The following is a 23,810-nucleotide window of genomic DNA, read 5'->3' on the forward strand; positions in this document are numbered from 1 at the left end:
AGGGGAGCTCCAGTTCCCCAGCTGTACAAGCATCGGCGCACGCGTCCCCTGGGGGGGTGCTAGAAGGTGAAGGGACGCAGCCTGAGCAAGCTGTCCAGGTGAAGCGCTCTTGTACCAGTACCAGCAAATAGCTCTCCATGGGAAAGGCTTGGTCGGCAAACAGCAAGCACTTTAATTTGCTTGGCTCCTTTGAGCCGCCTCAAATGGGATCACGCAACAAAAGCATCCTCGGAACATGCTTCTGTCCACAGGCTAAGTCTCATGTTCAGGACACGAGGGCATGCACTGGGTCCCTGTGAAGGCTGAATCTGTAGCTCTGGCAGGAGCATCCTGTTCACTTTCTTTTCCTCCCTCTAGCCAGCAGCATTCCTTGAGCAAGTGATCTGCGTTGTCTGGCGAAGCAATAAATGGGGAAGTGCAGAATGAGCTCTTCCCAACTCCAAGTCGACCCACGGTCTTGAAATGGTCTGGAGCAGGCTTTCTGTTCAGACCTGTCCTAGACCGGGTAATAAGACAGTTGGCAAACGCTGTGCCCGGCTCAGCTGGTCCTGCCACGGCTTTTCTTGTCATCTTTCTGGATCAGACGGGAACGATTGAGGCATAGCACCACCTCCCTTGATGGGGAGAGGTCGGCTGTGGGACATGGGAGTGAAGGAATAAAGAATGGATTGCATGGGTCTCTAAATATCAGGATGGGTGGAGAATAAGTGAGGGAACAGCTTCAAAAGGGAACGGCAAGGATTGCTTGTGTAGGGTAGGCATTTTATAGGTGAGCAGCAGGCAGCGGGGCCTCCTGAGTTGCCAGCAGATGCAGAAACATGTCTGCCACTGTCGCCAGAGCACATCAGAAGCAGACCACAGCGTGACACCTAATGCAAATGAAAGGAACCTGCTGGAGCAATGGTTGGCAAACTTATTTTTGGCTGCAAGCCGGAATGACCCACCTTGGGTCAGAGATGGACAGATGGGACCTGACCACCACCCCTTTTTCCTCCTAGCAGCATAGAGAGCAAGCCTGCCACTGCAGCCCCACGTCCACAGGCTGAATCAAGTGGCTCCCTCGGCCATAGGTGCTACAGGACGGATGTGGAGTCTCTGGGGGAGTATATTGTTGAGGCTCTCCCACCTCTGACTTTCAGAGAGATTAGAAGAGGGTTTATTTTGGGGAGCAGAGCGGTATCATCACTTCAATGTTCCTGACAGCGACTCACGCTGAAAACAGCAGTTCCCAGGACAAGCGTGCCCCTTGCACCAGTTTCACTGGAGGGTTTAAAAAAAAAAAAAAAAAAAAAAAAAAAAAATTACGTGGCAACTTTTTTTGTATTGGGAAACATTAAAAATATTCAGTATGTTTGCAAGGGCAGGAAGTGCGGGCTGTATAGTGCTAGCAAAGCACGATAACTGTTGATAACGGTGGACATAGGCTTGTGGGTTGACTGTCTCTTGGTTATAAGTTTTGGGGTATGTTTAAACTGCAAACAAACCTCTCGGTGATAATTCCTGATCACTGAAAATAGAAACTGGATTCCCATTCCCATATCAGATCTTTTCTTAAACTTTATAAGGAACTATTCCCCCCTCCCCCCCGAACTTTATCAAAAAGAGGATTTGAATAGAAGCTGCTGCATGTGACTTGCTCTTTCTTCCATGTAACTTGTGACCTCACACGGCCCTCGGACCAGTGGTGACACAGTGAGCATTTCCTGTGAACCGTGAGTGGTGCTGGTCCCACTATTGTTGGGACCTTTTTTTTTCTCTTTCCTTGGGATAGAAAACAAAAACTTATTTACTAGAAGCCAGTGTCCTGTTTGTTTGCAGCTCGCTGGGAAATGCCACGTTGCTGGAGTCTCAGTGGCCCCGGACAGAGGCTGTAGACAAGCTGGTGTTTTGTTTTTTTTCATTGATCTGTGTCAGGCTTCGGACTTGCTGACTTCTAACCTGAGCCACAAAGTCAGTTCGTGGGACAAATGCTAGCACTTGTTTATCCGCAGTGTGTTTTCCTCCTCAGTATTTCCTCAGATTTGTGCTTTTTTTTCCATGGGCAGCTAAATAATAGTCCTTGAGTTTCTTTTTTTTTTCCCCAAGATGTCAACAGAAAAATAAATTAAAAAAAAAAAAAAAAAAAACAACAAAAACCTATTGTGAATCTTGCCCAGCTCAGACTGCGACTGTTCACATTTACAGAGCATATTTAGTTGGGGTTTTCTATTATTTGGCCAACAGAATAATGGAAAATTTGCATTGTAACAAAGGAACAGCATCATAGAGGCAATGGGAAACTTCTGCTGTGACCCTTCGACTTCCCCAGTTCAGTTCAGGTCTCTTCCTAATCAATATTACTCACTGCCTAATGGCCACTTTAGCCCTCGCGAGATGAGATCAGTCATAAGCATCCAGTTTCCAGCTGAGTATAGCACATGACACACAGCTCAGCTGAAAAGACCACTACCTGGATGGTCATAAATAGAAATAACCTATTATTACACAGTATTCCCTTGGGCTAAGAGCAGACGACTGGTTTAATCTGGGGCTGATTAGTCTGAGATTTGACTCCCATTGAAACAGGCACAGAACAGTCATTTACACACGAGGTTTAACTGGCCATTGACTCGAATTAGCTGCGGTTTATTCTGAGGCCATGCATTTAATTTGGATACATCCCAAGTAATGAACATGGGACAATATGGGCTTGTCCATCTGTGAGTCTGGGCTTGTTGCAAGACTAAGCGCTCAAATCTGAATCGAACCGTTTGTCTCTTAGCCTCGGAGTCCAGTCACAAACCTCTGCTGATTCTGCGTTCAGGAGCCTGATCTGATCTGCACCATCTGACCATGCTGCTGATGCTTCCTCTCTCTTGCCACTAGCAGATGGTGAGAAGTCTTTTCCCACCACACAAGTCGGAGATTTCTCAGGGCCAAGAGTTTCCCCTCATCCCCTGTCACTTTTTGCCTGTCCCTTAAGCTTGCTTGAAATTTTACTGCCCTCCCACCAGTCAGAAAACAGGAGAGACATTCAAATAAAAGGTACGAGGGCAGGGGGGAATGCAGGGGAGATGCAAAGCATCCTGAGATGCTGGGGGACTGAGAGTTAACTTGAATCTGGAGGGCATCTGGGATGGGCTAAATCAGTTTGTCTGATGCTATATCCATCCAGGTGTATTTTAAACCGGTTTTGGCCATCTTGAAAGAAGTTTATGTGCACTGAACTTCTGTTTTGGTTACAGATTTGAACCAGTTTCCAATTACTTATAGCAGTTTGTGTAACTTTTGTCCCTAGTCGCAGTGTCACTTCTCAGGCCTGTTGTGTTGGAGCACTCCTGGGGCGCTAGTCAGTGTCCAGACGGATCGCCTGTGAATTTCTTTCTACCAAGAATTTTTTGGGAAGATTTAGCAAACTTCTGATTTTTCAAGCAGCAGGTTTGGCATGGAGACTATGTGGCTGCTCAGCATATAATTGAAGATTGCATTTCTTGACTTAAACAAATCTCTAACAACATTCGTTAAATAATTCAAACGGGGGTGGGGGGCAGCTCCTTTCTTTCTTTCTACCACTATACCAATGACAAGGTTCAGATCATGGTTGGAGTGACAAAGTTATCTCCTTCCCAGCTCAAGTTTAGAAGTATTGCCCACTGCTGAAAAACATGAAGGATTATTTTTGTAGAGTCTTTCTCTTGCTAGTGGCCTCGAGGCTTGTGTAAGTGTCTAATTTTGCCTTTCAGCCCCATTTACCTCTAGGGTAAGCTGATCAGATCTTGCTTCTCCATTTGCTCCAATCAGTGCCAAAGTGTCTCTGACCACCACTTTTTTTTTTTCTTTTTCTTGCTAAGGAGAAATATTCAGGCTGCTAAAAGAGCTAGCAGATTTTCAATACTTGCCTGAAGTTGGGCAAAACCATGTTTGCTCCTATATGTGTACATGTCCTGATGCCTTCTCCCACCACACTGCAGTACCCAGCGTGTTGGCCTCTTTGAAAAATCTGAGTTGCTCTCAATGCCTGCAGGACATGGATTTAGGAGGCCAGACGTAAACCTGACCACAGCGTAGGCCTCAGCCAGACTTCTGACTATTGCACATGTTAATTATATCATGCAAATACAAGATGACCTTGCAGGGATTAAACAAAAAAGATGATGATGTCCTAAAATTTATTTTTAAAAATAAAAAGATGTTTTGTGCAACAGTTCATTAACTCACTTCATGAATAAAGCTGCTCATATTTGGAGTTCAGACAAATACAAAAAACTTAAATTTGCATCTGGGCAATCTGTTTAATTGGAATAGTGTACAAGCCAATAGCATAACTTGTTCCTTTTTCACTGTTCACCTAGCCAGTAAATAAGGCGCATTTTGCAGTGTGCCCAGGCATAGTATGAAAGGAACGCAAATGCCATGGAGCAGGGTTTTGTACAAGCTTATCGGGGACCGCAAATGGGCATCTCGGTTGCATATCGCCGGATGTTCCAGCTAAAAGAGCAAGCGGCTTCTCCCAGCATTAAAAGACCGGTGGTGGTAGCTATGTTCCAGGTCCTCGTGCCCCGTGCAGCAGGCCTGTTATGTTCATTGAGCTTGTGGTTGCTGTAGGTCTCTGATTTAGCATTTGCTAAAAAAACCCAAAAACCTCATTGCCTTCTGAGGGGCTCCTGCCATGCCGCTCTCCACCTTTCATCCGGATTCTGCGCGCTCACTCTACCAGCAGGCTAAGCCAGGGACAGCGATATAGGAGCTGCAGTCTCGGAGCAGCGCCAGTTTCTAATTTCTCCTGAAATGTTGGAGGTGGACCCCGAGTGTGCCATAAGATCTTGATACGTGCTCTTCTGTTACCGCTCAACACAGATCCTGTCTTGGGGCACAGGCTTTACCGGTCAGAGAGGCTGGTGTGGCAATCTGAACTGCTCTATACACATTAGGTCTTGCAACCACTGCTGCACCCAGTTCTCATGGCATTTCTCTGTATGAGGTCTGTTCCACAGGCCATTCCTAACTGTCTGGCCTAGCCTGAGAAGAGCATATGCATGTGCTGATTTGAGCCTTAACAAGCGAGCTGCTGTTTTCTCTGGTAGAGAGTAGATCCCCCCCCGGATAGTTGACTGTGAGCTGGATCTGTAAAGTCCCACAGCTGGTCTCTAGCTCTGCATAATCAATGAGGTTGTTTCCCAGGGTTACTTTTTTCCCTTCCCTGAAAAGGAAGCTTTAGCATCTGGCTTCCTAGGGGTAGCCCCAGTCTCCGCAAAGTTCACAAGTCTGATGTTCCTAATGCTTGTCCGGCCCTTCGGGTAAGGACTTTGTAGCCTGCTCAGGGCTGATCCCATCACACGAGGCATGGCAGCGTTTGGCCTCAGACATCATCCGAGGAATTGGCTGTCTTACGGTAGCTTGTGTGCAAGGCTTTAAATTCTCCATGTGCAGCGTCTTTACAGTAAGTTTGGGAGAACCCAGTTCACTGGTACATACATTAAGTCACTGTAAGAACATAAGTCACCATGCAGGTCCCAGATGTGATGGTAGTTTTAAATGCCAGTGAAACTAAATTTTCCTGACCTCCTGCATGGGTTATTCTGAATATTAATGGCACCTGCTACCCAAATACAGAATGAAGCAGTAATGGTTGCTCACTGCTTTTGATGCTGTGGGTGTGACTAATGGCCCCCTTATTTTCCTCTACTGAGTGAGAAAGCTGGTCTTTTTTTTTTAGCCCCAGTGCTAGCTAGACAACAAGCCGCAGACCATTTTGTACTCCTGCCTTTGAAAAGATGTATGAAATAGTGCTGGTACATTGAAAAGGAAGAAAATGTTTCAGATGTGGAGTGAGACGCTCTGCCATCTACGGGCTGATGGCTGGTATTATTCCCAATAACTGGGTGCAGGAGGCTTTTCCTTTGCTGCCGTTTTCATCCTTCCATGCACTTTTTTCCCTAGACCTTATTAATCACTGGCAACAACTATCCTCTCACCCCCAAGTAATTTTATAGGATAAATCTATTTCCCTTCTGCTGTGCCTACTCACTGCTTTCAGAAACTGGCCCTTTGGGTAACAGAGGTGAGCGATCTACGTGTCTGCTGTCGGGGTTTGAAAATAATTGGTTTGGGTATTGGCTATTGTTCAGTCTATCTGCTCTACAATTTTGTTCCAAATGAGGAGCAGGGTGCTGGTGTCCTCTACCACTCTAGTTGTAAATATGCCCTACCATACCTTGCAAGCTTAGTTTTCAGAAACTAGTGCCACAGGGTTGTGTGCTGGAAAAAACAATTCATCACACGATGGTAAAACTCTGTCCCCAGCTATCAAGGTGTTAAAGCTTAGAGATACCCGTGTACGCTGGCCTTTCGGACTTGCAAAGCCATTGTAACATCCACTTTACGCAGCGGGCCATGAGGAGGCAGTGATCAGTGCAGACTGGTGACTCTGAATGTCCTAACCTTTATTCCAGTAGTTATGTGCAGGTGGTGAACTCCTTGCTATATATTAAGTTCTCTCTTCCCTATGAAACATGTGTAAATGTTTTATTGCCTGTTAGAGAATGGCACAAAATTATGGTGACCTTATCCAGGTGTGCCCTTGGGTGAGGGGTTGCAACAGATTAGTGTGCTGCTGTTCTTTTATTATACTCCTTTTATATAATAAAAAAAAAAAAAAGTAAATCCTGCATTTTAGATCTCAATGTACCATGTACAGCATATAACTGGTAACCCCTTTTTCTTTGGTTTTTAGGTCTTCCTGAGCAGTACTACAGCCTCACTTGGTTCCTTAGCCCTATCCTGGGCTTGATCTTCACTCCACTCATAGGTTCGGCCAGTGACCGCTGCACCCTGAGCTGGGGCCGCCGGAGGCCTTTTATTCTCGCTCTCTCCATCGGTGTCCTCTTTGGAGTTGCACTTTTCCTTAATGGCTCTGTTATAGGTAAGTAATTGGGAAATCACCTGCCCATTTTACTTACTATAGCCTCTGATATAAAGTGTCTTATCTAAGATATGCATGATATGCAGTTGATTAACTTACAAGCTGCTTAGTGTAACATTAACATGTTGTATTGGGTAACTAAGATGTGAACTATCCCGGACTTTAACAAGGAAGGAAAATTTAAAGTCACAGTACTCTGCTAAATATTAGCCCTGTAAGAATAACTATAACCGTTGATACTGAGTCATTAATACAGCGGTTGCCAGCATAATGTTTGTAGGCTCCAAGATGAATTCGGCCAGTTCTTGACATGGGAAAAGTGTAGCAACCTGTTCACAGGGAAACATTTCCTGTTGTGATCCATTTTCCCTTTAATGCATATCTGGCGACACATCCTGTTTCCAGCATTATTTCAAAAATTATCTTTTCACTTTTTCTTGTTCTTTTCTTAGACCTGGTATTGAAAAAGTCCAGAGCACGGTTAATATTAGTTTATCAACATCTCTATGTGGGAAAATAATTTTTCCCGAGCCCCCATCAAATCTGTTAAAAATAAGTTGTTTCCCTAGAACATAGTTGACAAGGGAACTTAATCTAAGAATCTCTGTGAATTTAGTGCTACAGCAAGTACATTTAAGGAAACATTTACAACACCTTTGGGTTGATGCAACGGAAAGGAGCCTTGTACCTATGACTCTTTGTTCCCATGTTTATGTGAGATGAGGATTTGTTTTAACAATTCGGGGAATGAACCAGGCGTTTAACCTTGGGTCAGTATTTCACCTTCCCAAAGCCTCAGAGACGCTCTATGGGATTGTTTTTACTACCCTACAGATTGCAAAGGATAAGCCGTTCTTAACGAACAAACGATGACTCGTTGGAGACATTGGGTGCATCCTGCTGCAATGCTTTACTAGCTTCCTTTATAAATAAAAATTAATGCTTGGAGATGATTAATATGCAATCTAGTTGATGTTTAGGCCTCTGACATGTTTAATGGTGCAATTTGGTCTGTGTGGCATGGCAGAAGGCATGATTGTTGGGATCAGGGATCGGATCTCAGTTGTGCCATTACAGCATGGCAGTGCAAGGGATCCTGAGATCAAAAACTTGGCCCCCCAGCACCAGGAAGTTGAAAGAGGAATTCCCACAGGTCCAGCTTGGCTGAGAATCAGCCGATTTTGTCTGCTCCGGGACCACACCGAGGACTCAAACCGGCACCAGTGAGGTCTGGGGCTGAAGCTGACAATCAGCTGATTGATTGTTGGTCTCAGACCCAGCCCCAGCCTCGTGAAGGCAGGTTCGAGTCCCCAGTGTGGTGAGCTGACAGTCAGCTGATTTGCTGCCCCATCCTGGGTCCAGTTAGAGACTAGGGCTGTCCAGGCCAGGCTGGCAACACTGATAAACAAAACCTTGTGCCCAGCAGCTCTGCCTGGGCCACCAGACATGGGAGGTCAGAGCCTCTGGGAAGCAAGGTAAGCCAAAGGGCTTCCCCCACTGGGGACTTTAACCCCATGGAAGCCCATGATCATCCATGTCCTAGCAGCCACCCCAGAGCTGCTAGGTGTAGTGTTCAAAGTCCCCGGTGGGGAAGCTGCCACCTCTCCCTGCTGTCTAGGTCCAGATGCCCAAGGAGCTGCAGCCCAGCTCCACTCCAAGGCTGCAGATGTGGTCTTCAAAGCTCCTTGTGCCCTGGGGCCCAATGGTATAGGGAGCTGGGGACTCCCAGTTGCCATTTCCACAGGCACCCTGGAAACTTTTAAAGCAGAAGGGCAGCTGCTTGCCTTTCGGAGGTCTGGGATGCAGCGAGCCTGAGACCAGAGACGCCCTTTGATGTCAGGCTCACGGTGCACCCCCTCTCCCCATCTGCTGTCAGAGAGAGCCTGTTCTGACTTAAGGGGCCTCTCCATGTTAATTTAAGCCAGCTTTTATTGACCTTGGCAAGCCATGCAGATAGAGGAAAGCTAACGTTTTATATGGCAGTATTTTGTCATCTTCTGGTGAATGTGCACTAAAGGAATGGGGTCTGTTCTCAAACTTGGAGTCCTTTTTTCAGCACTTTTGGAGCCACTGCAATAGTTTTGCAACCAGACTGTCTCGGTAGCCTAATGCCAAATGTGCTCCAAAAGACCCTTCCTCCCGCGGAAGCAAGAGCTGTCCGTGGAGAAGCCATGGAAGTGCTATCTATATACTTTTTTTCTTGCCAGCAGTGCAGTGGGGCTAGGTGGTCTTTCTATGAATGCTTTCTCCCTTCTCCCAGTATGGCTTCAAGTGCGCTCCTCAACTGAAAGCTGCTTCACCACTTGCCCTGACGTGTTGGAAATCTTCAGACATTAGCTTTTACAATCTGGCATCTAGATTGGATTCCTGGTTTAGGAAAATGGCATTAGTTTCTCTGTACCCCTTTGCCCGGTCCCACTGTGCAGAGAAAAGTACTGCTTGCCAAGGTCCCAAGAGGGGCAATACGAAAGGAAGGCACTCGTGTGTGCCTTGCAACCCTTGAAGGTGGAGTCGGCACATCCGTGTTCCCTGCCTGCCTTCACCCCACCCCACTGCTTTCACCCTGGAGCTGAGGGGAATGGTGCCACCTCGCCTGTCTGAGTGGCTGGAGCTGTGCAAGGGGCAGGGAGCACAGGAGAGCCGCCCAGGCTGTAAAGCTAGAAGATTGCATCAGTGCATTGCCAGCACCTCCCCAGCATAGGAGTACACACAGGTCCTCTCCGCTCTGGGCACAGCCTTAATTGTTATTGCCCTGTCTATTATCTGCATAGTCCAGCTTTTCAAAACAAGAATAGCACTGATGTTAGCGGCGCATCTCACCTGCCAGTGGCATTTGTTTAATGTAAAAGACACTCTTGCTTGGCTTTCAGATTTCTCCTTATAAACCCAGGAATCAATATTCTTGAGCACTGGAAAACCTCTCCTGCATTATCTAGTCCAGCTCCCCACAGGATTGTTTTCCATTGCACTGGTTTAAGGGCTGTGTCACAATCTGGCACCTCTAATTCCTGCATCTCACTGACAGTTTTCAGTCATTATGGTTTTTATGAACACCTTTGTTTGAACGTTCCCCGATGAGAAGTTAATGTTTTATAATGGAATTGTTCTTCAGCGGCTCCGCTTCAAGAGGACCTCTTGCAACGACAGCAGAAGCTGATTGGTCCTATTGTAATGATCTATACGTATATCATCATAAAAATCATCATAAGACGCTTTTATTATATAGCAATGACAGTGCCAAATTCATTTGCTGCTTTGTTTCTGGAACTTTACAATTTAAAAAAGAATATTTAACCAAAACAAATATCAATTTGAGCAACTGATTTGTTTGGGGGTTTTTTCCCCATTTTATGGTGTCCTCTTGGTGTCCCACGGGACAGGTACTAATAGTTGGGCACATGTGAAGTTCAGGGTGCAGTCTGCAAAACCGAATGCAAGAAATGCAGTTGCTATAGCCGCACTTAACCAGGGGTTTGATGCATGTAGTTTTTGTTCCGAGGATCCAGATTTTTCTTATCCTAGCTGCCTTTCACAAAGTACCTTCCACATTTGGAGGATGTTTGAAACGTGGCAGGGTAGACACATAACCGCTACTTTGAGAAGTGTGCGGGGGGGGGCTTCAAACAGATTGACATTTATTTCTTAAAGTGTTCATCTCATCAACGTAAAGAACTGTATCTTCTGTCCCAGACCTTTCCAGAAGCTGTGGCAAAGAATTGAAATTGCCATTTTATTCAGTAAAGGAATGTTTCCAGTAAGTGTATCGACTTGCCTTTCTCTTAAGGAGATTAACCTGCTTCTTAGTAGTTATCCCCCTTTGGATGAAATGCCTACAGGTGCCTTTGTGTTCACAGGTCTAGCCATTGGAGACGTCCCAGACAAGCAGCCAATTGGCATAGTTCTCACAGTGCTGGGGGTGGTGGTGTTGGATTTTTGTGCTGATGCAACAGAAGGGCCGATTCGAGCCTATTTACTCGATGTGGTGGATAGCGAGGAACAGGACATGGCACTCAACATCCATGCCTTCTCAGCTGGTACGTAACTCATTTGTATGCATTTCATGCAACCCTTGCATCTTCTGACGTTGACTCGTTACTCGGTTATCTCTCATAGTTGTAGATATTTTCTGAACTCGGTCCTCGTGATTCAGTATCGTGCAATTGTCATAAGCACACAAACGTCTTACTGGGTCAGACCATAGGTCCACATATCTCGGTGTCCTGTCTCAGTGGCAGAGTGGCTCTAATCTGAAGGCTGAGGGTGTGCTATATGGGAGAAAGGTCTATGAATATCAGGCCACGGCAAAGCAAAAGTAATTGTAGGCAGCGCAAAGATTGTTTACGGAGGTACTTGGAGATCTAATTCTGAATGAATCCGTATCATCCTGACCCATGCAAACACACGTTGAGGCAGTCTCCGGTCTGAAGGTTTTAGAATGCAAGTTAGAAAGACCGACAAGTCAGTGAGCCAAGCCGGGTTGTGCCGTAAGGCTCTGTTAAGCCTGGAGATGCTAATTGACATCAGTGGAATGAGTCTGGATTGCCCCCAGTGCGACTGAAAGGAGAACTGGTTTTAATGCAGCTCTGAGGAGATGTTTAATAAACTGCATCAGAACTGAAGTCCCGTAGTTGTAAGCCAAGCAAGTCTTTTAGAGATCTGTTCGTTTGGGACAAAATACTGATGCAATTGGCCAAAGCAGTGGTTCTGAACTTGATCACCGGTCCAGGTCACACGTGCAGCCCTCCAAACATCACACGGCCTGCACCTTTCACCACAACCATCCAGTGGTCTACTTGCCAATCATGTACTGTTAATAGCCAGGGTCTCTGCAGGCACAGGTTCTCCGCCCCTCGCAGGCAAGCTCACCCCAGCCCCAGCCCGCCTTCTCCGCTCAGAACTGTTCTCAGCTTCTCCATCTCTGTTCCGCCAGCACCCAGACACAATATTGTATATCCATGAAGCAGCAGCAGCATAAGCTCTTATTGGTTGATCCTCCCTGCTTCTGTTGGCCAACCGAGCTGCCCCACTCCATTTCCCCATGGCATGGGAAGAGCACAGGTTCAACTCTGCCTGTCCATCCCTGTTCGCAGGGTGTGGAGTCCTGACTCCCACAGCAGAAGCAGACACAGTGGTACAGGGAGCTGCATGGCCTCCTGCCCCTTCCCCATAAGCAGTGAGTGGGGCTGCAAGAAATCCCCCCTCACTTACCATTTCTGTGGCCATGGCCCCAAGAACCACAGGGAGCAGACCCATGGGCCACAGATTGCAAACCCATGGGGCAGAGCATGACTTCAGAGCTGGAGGCACGATACCAAGAGACTTGGACACTAATGTCTTTATTAGTGACTTGGACGAGGGCGTAGAGAGCACCCTGTCCAAGTTTGCAGATGATACCAAATTATGGAGCAAAGTTAACACACCAGAGGGTAGGGAATGGATCCAGGCAGATCTGGACAGGTTGGAAAAGTGGGCAGAACAAAATAGGATGCAGTTCAGCAAAGACGAGTGCAAAGCGCTGCACCTGGGCAAAAAGAGCCACCAACACGCTTCCAGGCTGGGGGATGACCTCAGCAGCACAGCAGCAGAAAGGGATCTCGGAGTCGTTGTTGACTCCAAGATGAACATGAGCCGTCAGTGTGACAAAATGGTCAACAAGACTAACTGCACTTTATCATGCATTAGCAGGTGTATGATGAACAGGTCTAGGGAGGCGATGCTTCCCCTTTGTGGCACTGTTCAGGCCACAGTTGAAGTACTGCATCCAGTTCTGGGCGCTGCACTTCAAGAGGGATGTGGCTAACCTTGAGGGTTCAGCGGAGGCCGCTCGTATGGTTGGGGGGCCTGCAGGCAGAGCTCTATGAAGAGATACTGAGGGACCTAGATCTCCTCTTCAGCCTCTGCAAGAGAAGGCTGAGAGGGGATCTTGGGGCTGCCTATAAATTTGTCGGGGGGGCCAGCAGGGAATTAGGAGATGCTCTGTTTACTAGGGCATCCCCTGGAGTAACTAGGAACAATGGCCACAAATTGATGGAGAGCAAATTTAGGTTAGACATTAGAAAGAACTTCTTCATGGTAAGGGCGCCAGAATCTGGAGTGGGTTTCCAAGGGAAGTGGTGCTCTCCCCTACCCTGGGGGTCTTCAAGAGGAGACTGGATAAGCACCTGGCAGGGGTTGTCTGACCCCAGCGCTTTTTCCTGCCCAGCAACAGGGGGTCGGACTTGATGACCTACTGAGGTCCCTTCTGACCCTAACATCTATGAATCTACAAACCCAGCAGGTGGCACGTTCTCAGAGCGTGGGCTCGTCCAAAGTTGTCATCTAAAAGGGATTTTAAATCTATTTTGAAAGGATTTGCCTAGTAGAAGGGGCAGTAGTCTTCATTTCTTTAACCTCTTGCCCCACACCTGGCTAAGAACAGCCTCCAGCCTGGCATTGGATTTCCAGACTTTAGATTCAAACACAAACCAGTGAACAATAAGTCGGGCCGCTTGCTAAATGGTCAGCCTGAAATCAAAGGCTCATATTGCCTTCAAAATAAGTGGAACCTTGTCTGCTTAAATTCCTCATATTTCTACATCTCCATCACAGGCTTCACGTGGTGCTTGAAGGGAGGCTGTGGTTTGATGTCAGACTTTAAGTCAATCCCTGTTTCCAGTTGATAACATTTTATGCCTTTTTTTCTTTTCCCCCCCTCTCTTCCTCAGGTCTTGGAGGAGCAATCGGCTATATGCTGGGAGGGCTTGACTGGACACAGACCTTTTTGGGCGATCTCTTCAAATCTCAAGAACAAGTACTTTTCTTCTTTGCAGCCATTATTTTCTCTGTCTCCGTAGCTCTTCATCTTTTTAGTATTGAAGAAGAGCAGTATAACCCTCAACAGGATAGAATTGATGAAGAAGGAGACACGCTGTCTAGTGTCAAGTACAGTGGCAGTCTCCCACCCCTCAGTCGTTTGAATGCAATTAGTGAGGAAGATCCATATGGAGCTTCTCTGTTCCCTGACGATGGTCGTTCAGAGGCAGACCTCGACCTTGATTTCCTCGAGGTGAATATCGTCAGGAGCAAGAGCGATTCTATCCTGCACATGCCTGATGCTACTATAGAAATCGAACCAGAGCTGCTTTTTCTACAAGACATTGAGCCTTCCATTTTTCAGGATGCATCCTACCCAAACACACCCCACACCACCAGCCAGGAACTTATGAAGTCCAAATTCAACCGCTTGTCTGCTTTCCTCAGGGAAAATGAAAAAGAGGAGGAGATGTTGCTTGATAATCACTTGAATGTAGGCAAAGTCCCAAATGCAAACGGCTCCCTACCAAAAGAGCTCCTGAATGGACATGCTAGAATTGGCATGAAGCCATCCAGTACTTCCAACTCCATGCGCAGACGGAGACACATGTTCTACCGTCAGCCTTCTTACACCTTCTCGTACTATGGCAAAATAGGGTCTCGCCGCTATCGTTTCCGACGGGCCAATGCCATTGTCTTGATAAAGTCCTCCCGCAGCATGAATGATATCTATGACATGCAGAAGAGGCAACGGCAGAGATACCGGCACAGGAATCAGAGTGGTGCAACTAATTCTAGTGGAGACACAGAGAGCGAGGAAGGGGAAACTGAAACCACTGTCAGACTGCTGTGGTTGTCCATGCTAAAGATGCCAAAGGAGCTACTGAGACTTTGCGTCTGTCACCTCTTAACCTGGTTTTCAATCATTGCTGAAGCTGTGTTTTATACAGATTTCATGGGACAGGTCATTTTTAAAGGTGATCCCAAGGTGAGCAATTAGTGTATGTTACCTAAGGCAGACTGGTTTCAGCTTTGTACCTGTTTTGTGATTCCCTAATAATAAATCTCTCTCTCTCTGTCTTGCAGGGCCCTTCTAATTCTACCGAGCTTCATGCCTATAATGCTGGAGTTCAGATGGGCTGCTGGGGATTGGTAATTTATGCTGCTACTGCTGCTGTTTGTTCAGGTAAGTCTGTCAACAGGCGAATCCAGCTAGTTCCAGAGACAGTAACTTAAATACTAGTGTAGACTAGTGTTCGCCTTCCAGTTAAATATTGAGATTGGAGGAAATTTTTGTACGTGCATTTCAAATGTTTATAACGGGCGTCTTAAGTGAGGCTGAGTCGGTGTGGAGACGGTCCTTAAGAGTAGAAGTGACGGTGTAAAACGATCCTGTGTAGAGTGAAATACAGAATTGCACTGAGGACACTTTCTGATGGCTAAGGGCCATTAAACTAAGACTCTGCCTGCTAAAAATTAAAGCTCATAACGAGGGTATCTTTTTTTTTTTTTTTTTTTTTTTTTTTTTTTTTTTTTTTTTTTTTTTTTTTTTTTTTTTTTTTTTTTTTTTTTTTTTTTTTTTTTTTTTTTTTTTTTTTTTTTTTTTTTTTTTTTTTTTTTTTTTTTTTTTTTTTTTTTTTTTTTTTTTTTTTTTTTTTTTTTTTTTTTTTTTTTTTTTTTTTTTTTTTTTTTTTTTTTTTTTTTTTTTTTTTTTTTTTTTTTTTTTTTTTTTTTTTTTTTTTTTTTTTTTTTTTTTTTTTTTTTTTTTTTTTTTTTTTTTTTTTTTTTTTTTTTTTTTTTTTTTTTTTTTTTTTTTTTTTTTTTTTTTTTTTTTTTTTTTTTTTTTTTTTTTTTTTTTTTTTTTTTTTTTTTTTTTTTTTTTTTTTTTTTTTTTTTTTTTTTTTTTTTTTTTTTTTTTTTTTTTTTTTTTTTTTTTTTTTTTTTTTTTTTTTTTTTTTTTTTTTTTTTTTTTTTTTTTTTTTTTTTTTTTTTTTTTTTTTTTTTTTTTTTTTTTTTTTTTTTTTTTTTTTTTTTTTTTTTTTTTTTTTTTTTTTTTTTTTTTTTTTTTTTTTTTTTTTTTTTTTTTTTTTTTTTTTTTTTTTTTTTTTTTTTTTTTTTTTTTTTTTTTTTTTTTTTTTTTTTTTTTTTTTTTTTTTTTTTTTTTTTTTTTTTTTTTTTTTTTTTTTTTTTTTTTTTTTTTTTTTTTTTTTTTTTTTTTTTTTTTTTTTTTTTTTTTTTTTTTTTTTTTTTTTTTTTTTTTTTTTTTTTTTTTTTTTTTTTTTTTTTTTTTTTTTTTTTTTTAAATGGCAGTGTTTTGCAAAGCAAAATGATGAATGTGCACTTAGGAGATGGGAAGCTTCAAGGGCTAGGTTTCTCTAATGACAGAGAAACCACTTGTAAGCCTTAGAGCTACCATTCAGACTCGGAGTATATGCGGTAATACAGCATTTTGTACATGCTGCAATCTGCTTTTGCTTCACATCTGTGGGCATATTTACAGACGTGAGTGGCGGATAAAAATCTTGGAGACCTGCCTCTTTATCGAGGCATGTCAATATAAATCCAGCCAGGCCTCCCATCCTAAAATGCAAAACGACACGTTGTCCACAGTAAAACCGTATCTAATTGGTTTAATTTAGCAGAGGGTTTTTTTATTAGAACCGAGTCAGTTCTGTGCTCGGAGAATACATGCCGAACCACCGTGCTTCAATCAGCTGCGCGTTGCTGCACGTGGTTTCTGCAGTACAGTTTGTCCTTCCTTTTAAAGGTCTGTGAAGAGGGGTTTGGGATCAGGAATTCTCTTCCTGCCTGTGAGATCTTGCAGGGAAAAAATACCTTTTATAAGTCCCTTATATTGGCCAAGTGTTTTACAATGCAATGTCTAGCTGAGGACAGGGAAACTTTAACCTCTTTGAAAGGTGGGGGGGCACGCACACATCTGTGACATCTACACGATCCTATAGTGATCTCAGTGATTTTAAACAGCTGTAAATTTTAATGTTGAATGAAATGGGGTTAGAGTTGCAAGGGTTTTGCTGCTTCAAGAGCACATAGATGTTGCATGCACTACATTTTCATGACTGGACTGATCCTCTGATTGAGGAAAGGCTGTCAGTGTTGTACGATTTCCCTGTATAGGCTAATCACTTTTTTTTCTTGTTCTCTGTAGCCTTATTACAAAAATATCTGGACAACTACGACCTTAGTATAAGGGTGATCTACATTCTGGGCACACTGGGCTTTTCTATTGGTACCGCAGTCATGGCGATGTTCCCCAACGTGTACGTCTCTATGATAATGATCAGCACCATGGGCATCGTGTCTATGAGTATATCGTACTGCCCCTACGCGCTTCTAGGACAATACCATGATATCAGAGAGGTAGGTGAAATATTCCTTCACAACAGAGCATTTTCACCACTGGCAAATTTCCTTCTGTCACTCAGCTTTAAATCCATTCATTTGGGGTATCGATGTTACAGGACTTGTACAGAGCAGTGTAGCCTTTGACTGCAAAGACTGGTACTTAATCTGGACAGAACTGGAGAAGACGTTGAGTTAGGGACTAGTTTGCCTGGTGCTAAGTGAAGTGAGGCATTTAAAGAAGCTAAATACACGTGGAATACAGAGCGAATCCCTCTTATGACAGTGGTCACAGGATACGGCGGCAGTGGATAAAAGCTTGTACAATACGCACATTCATTACTTCAGTGTTAGCAAACCCTTTTGTTCAGTGCATCTGCCTGCCGAGGTTTCCCATTTTGTGAGATGTGGTAGGTGCTCCAATAAGGGTTTGGAGCTACAACCGCAGGTACAGGGTACTGGAAAGTTAAAAAGGTTCTGCTGGATGTCAGCCAGGACAGCGCTACTCTCAGCTTAGTATTGCTGTGCATGGGTTTGAGAGCCTGAAGGGAATAAATGGTTTTAATACATCTGTTTGTATTGAAGTTTTGTTTAAAAATCCTGATAGCATTCCTGTGGCCATTCATTTTTGCTTAACCAAAAAAGGAAAAAAACTACATTTGTGAGACTGAAGTAAGTGCCATATTGAAGCTGGCCGTATCCCAGTAAACTAGAGTGACTGCATGTCTGTCTGGTGAGAAGCGAGTAGGAACGGTGGCTGCCGATAGAAGCATTCCCACTTCTTACTCGGCGCTGCCTGGGTAGCGTTGCTTCCCATTGCCACGTGACCTTCAAGCAAAAGCGACTTTTCCTTTAGTCATTCAGCATGATGCACTAAAGTTTGCAGTCCTCTTAGTCCCTGCCCTTGGCTTCCCTATCCTTTCACCTCCTGTGCAGACAGGACGTGGTTAAGAAATCCTGGGAGGATTATTCATTGCTTTAAGTATTTTGCCCGTCACCGTTTTTCTTCTTTCCTAATGGGTCTTCCTTCCCTTTTTCAGTATATTCACCACAGTCCTGGAAACTCAAAGCGAGGATTTGGCATAGACTGTGCCATTCTGTCATGTCAGGTTTATATCTCCCAAATCCTTGCGGCCTCAGCGCTTGGTGGAGTGGTGGATGCCGTTGGCACGGTCCGGGTTATTCCAATGGTGGCATCCGTGGGATCCTTCCTAGGCTTTTTGACCGCTACCTTCTTGGTGATTTACCCAGACGTCACTGAGGATCCCAAAGAAGAGCAGAAGGGACTGGGCCCTCCAGAGACGACTGACAAAAACGGCGTGAATGCAGAGAAACCAACTGTTATAAAGCTCACACGGAAAGGGACCGCTTCAACGGAAGTGCAAAGCGAGTCCGTTGTGTGAAGGGGCCACCTCTCATCCGTGCACATTCCAAGTGGTTCGAGCGCTTGAGGGAGGACGTTGTTAAGGGAAGAGAAACAAGAACCTTCAACATGTGTTGCTTGAAACGGCAGCAAAAAAAGGCTTTCGTGCAAAAATGCAGACTAAATTCCATAGTCCTGAAATAGGTTTGAACAGGTAGTAATAGTGCTAATCGCTTTCTCAACCTAGAAAATGTCATTTCTGAACACTACTTTTTTAAATTCAGAACACATACTTAGATTTCAGCTAACTTCTACAAAGCTGCAGGTGCATCATTCTTGCATGGTTTTTAAAACGTTATAACAGGTTCACGGTGTATACACTTAGCAGTTTCAGCAATTTTTAGACTGTAATTGGAAAAAGACAAAACAAACGTTATTCTGGCCATATTCTTTGCAGTTTTTTGCCTGAACATTTCAGATCTTGCTAGCGTTGTAAGTGAATGCATAGGCATCTTGATCGGTGGGGTGGTTCCCTCCTCAAACACAATATCAGTCTACCGTATTTTAATTTTACTTTGGATTTCATTGTATTTTTGTTGGTGCAATAATTACTTGGCATTTTTCTTTGTAACTACTGCAGTTTCCAAGAGCTGCTGTGAAATCTTTATTTGACAGATCTATTCCCAAATCTGCTGTTTGCAAGGAACTGACGGTGGTCGGTGCATGGTTGGAACAGCTGAAAAGGTGGTTGGCACTTGCAAGGAGTGCTGAATTTAATAAGCATCGTGGGAACACACCAGAACAGTTTTCAGCTGGGAGCTTTTGCGTGCTGGTGGACTCCCTGGGGTTGGGTTTCTCTCTTGGTGTTTAAAGGTGATCAACTCCTTTTGATGGAGCTGCTGTGGAGAGGGGAATCTGTTCAGGTCAGCTTCACGGATGGATATTTGGAGCCCATTAGTGGGCAAAGAAGTTGTTAATTTAATTGCACTTTTTATGATCCTTTAGCATCCTGGCTGGGAATGACGGTGGCAGAGTTGAAGGCACAGCATCAGTGCAACGAGTTAAACCAGAGACCTGCCAGTATAATAACTGGGCATAGTCTGGTGATATGAAAATCAGCTTTGGGCCTTAACCAGCCCATTGGCATTTACTGCTGTTCCTGCCTGTAGATGGGGGTTGTTGTCCCTTGGAGCCTCCGAATTTAATCCTGAAGCGTGACCTCTTTTTATCCCCTTACTTTTTGGATTCAGGACATAGCTGCGGTGCAAAGAAATTTTCTGTGAAGAGTGCTACTAGTTTAATTTGAAACGACTATTTGAATAGTTAGCAATGCCCAGATACTTGGGTTAGACATAACTCAGAGGTGCAGCTGCCTTTTTAAGCTCTTCTAGAAATACAGGCAGCAAACTTCCAGTCCTTACGAGAAATATATGTGACCATTTCCATGTGGAGTATAAGAGGCCGAAGCCAGTTCACATGTTTTAAAATGACAAATCAAGCTGCTTGTTGTAATATTTCTGCTGCCTCAGACTCCTTACGACAGTCCTTTAAAATGCATGTGTGAATCATGCTGCAATATATACCTTCAGAAATTATAGATGCATATAGATATAGATATATATATTTCAAAATGAAAAGCAGTTTTTTTAATAAATTACTTGAATTGTCAATGTATTTAAGAGAATATGTATGTTTTGGTATATCTGAAGCTAACATGCAGTCTTGCCAACGTCATTGCTAGGTTACTAATGGCATCTAGGTTCGTTTCTTAGTGGAAGGACTTCAGTCAGTACTCGCGTCAAACTCCCCCGGGAGCGGATAAGCTGTCTTTAGGCTGGTAGCATATCATAGCACTGAAGCATAGAATTGCACAGGATTTTTTTTTAAGTGTTTCAAAGTTTTTTGATTATTTTTTTTCCTTACTTTTCTTGTGACAGCTGTTTTTATTTAGAATGCTTTTAGTGAATTTTGCTTTCAGGCAAGAAAATAATACTACTGAAACCTTTTAGGACCTTGAAGAAATCAGTTATGACAAATATATTAACTGAACTGTAGGAGTGAATCATCTCAGTTAAGTTTTAATGCATCCTGGTAGCGCTCACATATAATGAATGCAGTGTTGTGCTTCACCATGGGAGCTGGCATTCTTGTAAAATATAAACCTAATTAGACATTTTTAAAAAGGCTTTAATAATTTCTTTTTAAATGCTCTGTCTAAAGCTCTGCTTTGTGTTTAAGTGGACGCAGTCGAGTAGTTCTTAACTTAGGCATATAAACACGTTTTACAGTCTCCATTAGTGTTAAAATTGCAGTTTGAAAACATTCATCATATTCTTAGTGCCAGTCTTGCCCTTTTTCTCCTTGACAGATGCGTTTCATTGGTTTGAATGTAGTTTTAAATTAGCATTATTTCATGCAACACCCTCTTGAGTCAAAATATTGGGCATTGGCCTAGTTAGCTGATGAGACAGACTGTGGGGAGAGGGGGTTTAGCTACCTCTTGCCATACTGCCGGAGCGAACATCACGTCTTGCTTCACGGGGGCTGAGGGCGCGCAAGGCTTTATTGGGGAAAGGTGGGAGAACTCCCATTGCAAATCCACGGGATCCCAGCCCACAGGTCGGGGCAGGTTGAATTTTGTGTTGGCCAGACCTCTTTTTCTTAAGAACTGAACATTTGGAATACTCTTATTTTGGGCTTTTAAAGAGTTGGTTTAGCGAGTTGCTGTAGCACATCAGTGAGCGCGTTGTTTTGTAGTGTGGAGTTTTATTCCAGTGCAGCACAGCTTTGTAACCAAAGGAGCTCACTCTGTACCTTAGCCAACTTCAGAAAGAGGCGGCGTCCCTTGCCGGTGTCGTTTCTCTGAAAATGTCCTCCTTTGATTTTACTTTCTTTTTGAAGGAGTGTCCCTCTCAAGCCCAGTCACTTCCTTCCTCTAACCAGACCCCTTATCTGCAAATGCGAAAATGATTTCCATCAGGTTGCACTACTTGCACCCACCAACGTGGCTGGAGGAATGTGCTGAGAGAGCTGCGTGTAGCCGCTCTGAATACCATTTAGGTTTGCTGATCTGACCACAGTCTATTTTATTCTGTGTACTCCACCATCTAAGATGCACGCTGCAGCAGGTTCAGGCTTTGAGGGTTTCATTCTTCCTGCGCTTCTCCAGACTCTGCAGCACTTTACTCGGATAAAAGTCTTCATTTCTGAACACCATTTAGATGCCCCCAAGTCAGTATCAGATTTTTGTACTGTTAAAAAGCATTTCTTGGTGCGAGTTACTGGCTTGTTAGGCTGTGCTGTTAGCAGGCTGGTGTGTTCATGTAACCATTTTGGAAATGAAAATTGAATTTGCTGCATTGATTTACCAGAGTCCCATCAGCGCTGGGCCGTGCTGTACGCTAACGATGATTTCAGAAGACAGATGCAATCATTTCTGCAGAACGTTCCCATCCCTATAGAGTCAGAGGTGGTTCCTTGAGATCTCTTGCTAACATTAGGCTTTTAATAAAAATCTGACTTATCCTAGACCAGATCAGACAGACAGCTCTGACTGTCACTATGGAAAGACGCACGTCTTTCGTCGCCAAAGTTGCGAGGTTGTCAGGGGGAAATGACAGTGAATCCAGTAGAAATCGGGACTCTTCGAAACTCCTCACAGCCTTTGCATCCTCTCATGCGTGTGCTGTTTCTACAAGATGGCACGTTTCCAAGCTAAGAGGACTTGCTGAGAACGAAACGAATTGTAGCCTCCTGATCTGATGCGAGGAATCGGGATTTCCTCAATCGGCAGCTCTTGAGTAACCTGCCGGGTGGAAACTCTTCCTCGGGCCTGACGGCTAAAGCAGGCTGACTCGAGCACATTTCTTGTGGGACATATATTGTTTTAAAGGGCAGGGACGCTAGAGCAGAGGGATTCTCCATCTTGTGTCCTTTAGTTTGAATTGCTGCTATCCCAGATCATTCAATACTGTGGCAGAGGTAGCAATACTGCCAGGCCTGTAGTTGAAGACCAAATGGTACCAGCTTGTTCCTAATGTTAGATCTTGGTAAACCAATGTCTTGCCCCGAAACCCTTTGCAGCCAGCAGGACTTTTTTGTTTTTTGTATTGACTACAGTGGGTTTTAGTTCAAGTCCTTAATACAACTTTGCAACTCTCTGGATTAATAGTAATTTCCAAATAGGAGGAGGAGGTCAAATGGTCGTACTCAAGATTTGCACCTGTTTCTGCTCAGAGGGAGGAAATGGGTGGAACAGCACAGCACAGCTGATGATTTCTCTCCTCAAGACGCATTTCAGCTGTCAAAAGCATTTGTTCAACATTTCACATCTTACCTCATAGCAGTTTTACATGGGCAAGCGGTTTGGTGGTTTGACACCCGTGGGTCAAGGTCTAGCTCTACCGGGAGTGCAGTTAACGGGACGGCTCTTTGTGGTCTACCGGGCAAGAGTTTCACTTGCGTTCTTCCAGCTTCCCCCATCTTAGTCCAGTGCACAAGCTGAGCTATAAATATTTAGCTTCTTTAAATAAAAACCTTGCATGATACTCCGAGGATATGTAGCATTTTTTTGCATCTGAAGCATCTCTTGTGCATGAGCGGTTCTTATTTGCAATTGTCTTATCACTTGCTTTCTGTTAATAGGTCAAATAAATGCAACAAACACCAAATGCTGCACAGGAATGGTCTTTGACTGTGAGAGACACCAAATTGTATTGTTCCCCGATAGGAACTTCTCTGTGTACAGATAGGCCCGGAGCTGTTCTTCCTTCAACCACAAAACTCAAAAATTGTCCATTGCCTTGAAAGAGGAGCTCCCCAAAGTCTTGTATTTCTCATGTTGCATCCAAAAATCGTGCAGAGGCATCTTCTGTTAGCTCCAGTATTAAACTAGATTTTACTTTATGGGATTTTCAGTACAGCCAGCTAAGGAGAGCATCCTAGAGCAGAATGAAAGGACTAGATTGTCTTTTCATAATGGGTCACTAACATGGCTTCTATCAGCCAAGGGGGAAAAAAGGACCAGTTGGTCACTAAGATGCTCAGTTTTGCCTCCGATATAAATTAAGACAATTCCCCGTAAGACTTTGTGTTATCCTTATTGATTTCTAGACCGAAACAGCCCTCCAGCCCTGTCTTGTTTTCACCTTGCCTTTCCAATCTGCAAACTGCTGGCAAGAACTGCAAACTCCTGGCAAGAACAGAATTGCTGAGACGCAGGAGCCTGAAAACCTGTGGCATCACACAGCATCCTGGTTAACCCTGAAGCAAAGGAATTGGCAGCAGCAAGCACACACTTGTGTTGGTGCAACTTTTGTCCACCTAAAAAGCAATTGCAAACTGTCACTGAGCTATTTTTTTTTTTTTCCCCAAAAAAACATTCAAGGAAAT

The 23,810-nt window shown here is 43.9% G+C and overlaps 1 protein-coding gene across 3 annotated transcripts in view; it reads left to right on the plus strand.

Moving 5' to 3' along the window:
- SLC45A4 (solute carrier family 45 member 4) overlaps positions 1 to 23,591 on the plus strand; it is a 118,544-nt gene extending 94,953 nt beyond the window's left edge. For all 3 annotated transcript variants that reach the window (XM_025214509.1, XM_006016434.3, XM_025214503.1), the window contains 6 exons: positions 6,713 to 6,901; positions 10,756 to 10,935; positions 13,606 to 14,681; positions 14,780 to 14,879; positions 16,863 to 17,074; positions 18,097 to 23,591. In XM_025214509.1, coding sequence (XP_025070294.1) covers positions 6,713 to 6,901; positions 10,756 to 10,935; positions 13,606 to 14,681; positions 14,780 to 14,879; positions 16,863 to 17,074; positions 18,097 to 18,459 — 2,120 coding nt within the window. In that variant the 3' untranslated portion in view covers positions 18,460 to 23,591. The remainder of the gene's footprint in view (positions 1 to 6,712; positions 6,902 to 10,755; positions 10,936 to 13,605; positions 14,682 to 14,779; positions 14,880 to 16,862; positions 17,075 to 18,096) is intronic.
- The last annotated feature ends 219 nt before the right edge of the window (positions 23,592 to 23,810 follow it).

Source organism: Alligator sinensis, unplaced genomic scaffold (genome assembly GCF_000455745.1).
Source record: "Alligator sinensis unplaced genomic scaffold, ASM45574v1 scaffold721_1, whole genome shotgun sequence".
Classification (NCBI taxonomy): domain Eukaryota; kingdom Metazoa; phylum Chordata; order Crocodylia; family Alligatoridae; genus Alligator; species Alligator sinensis.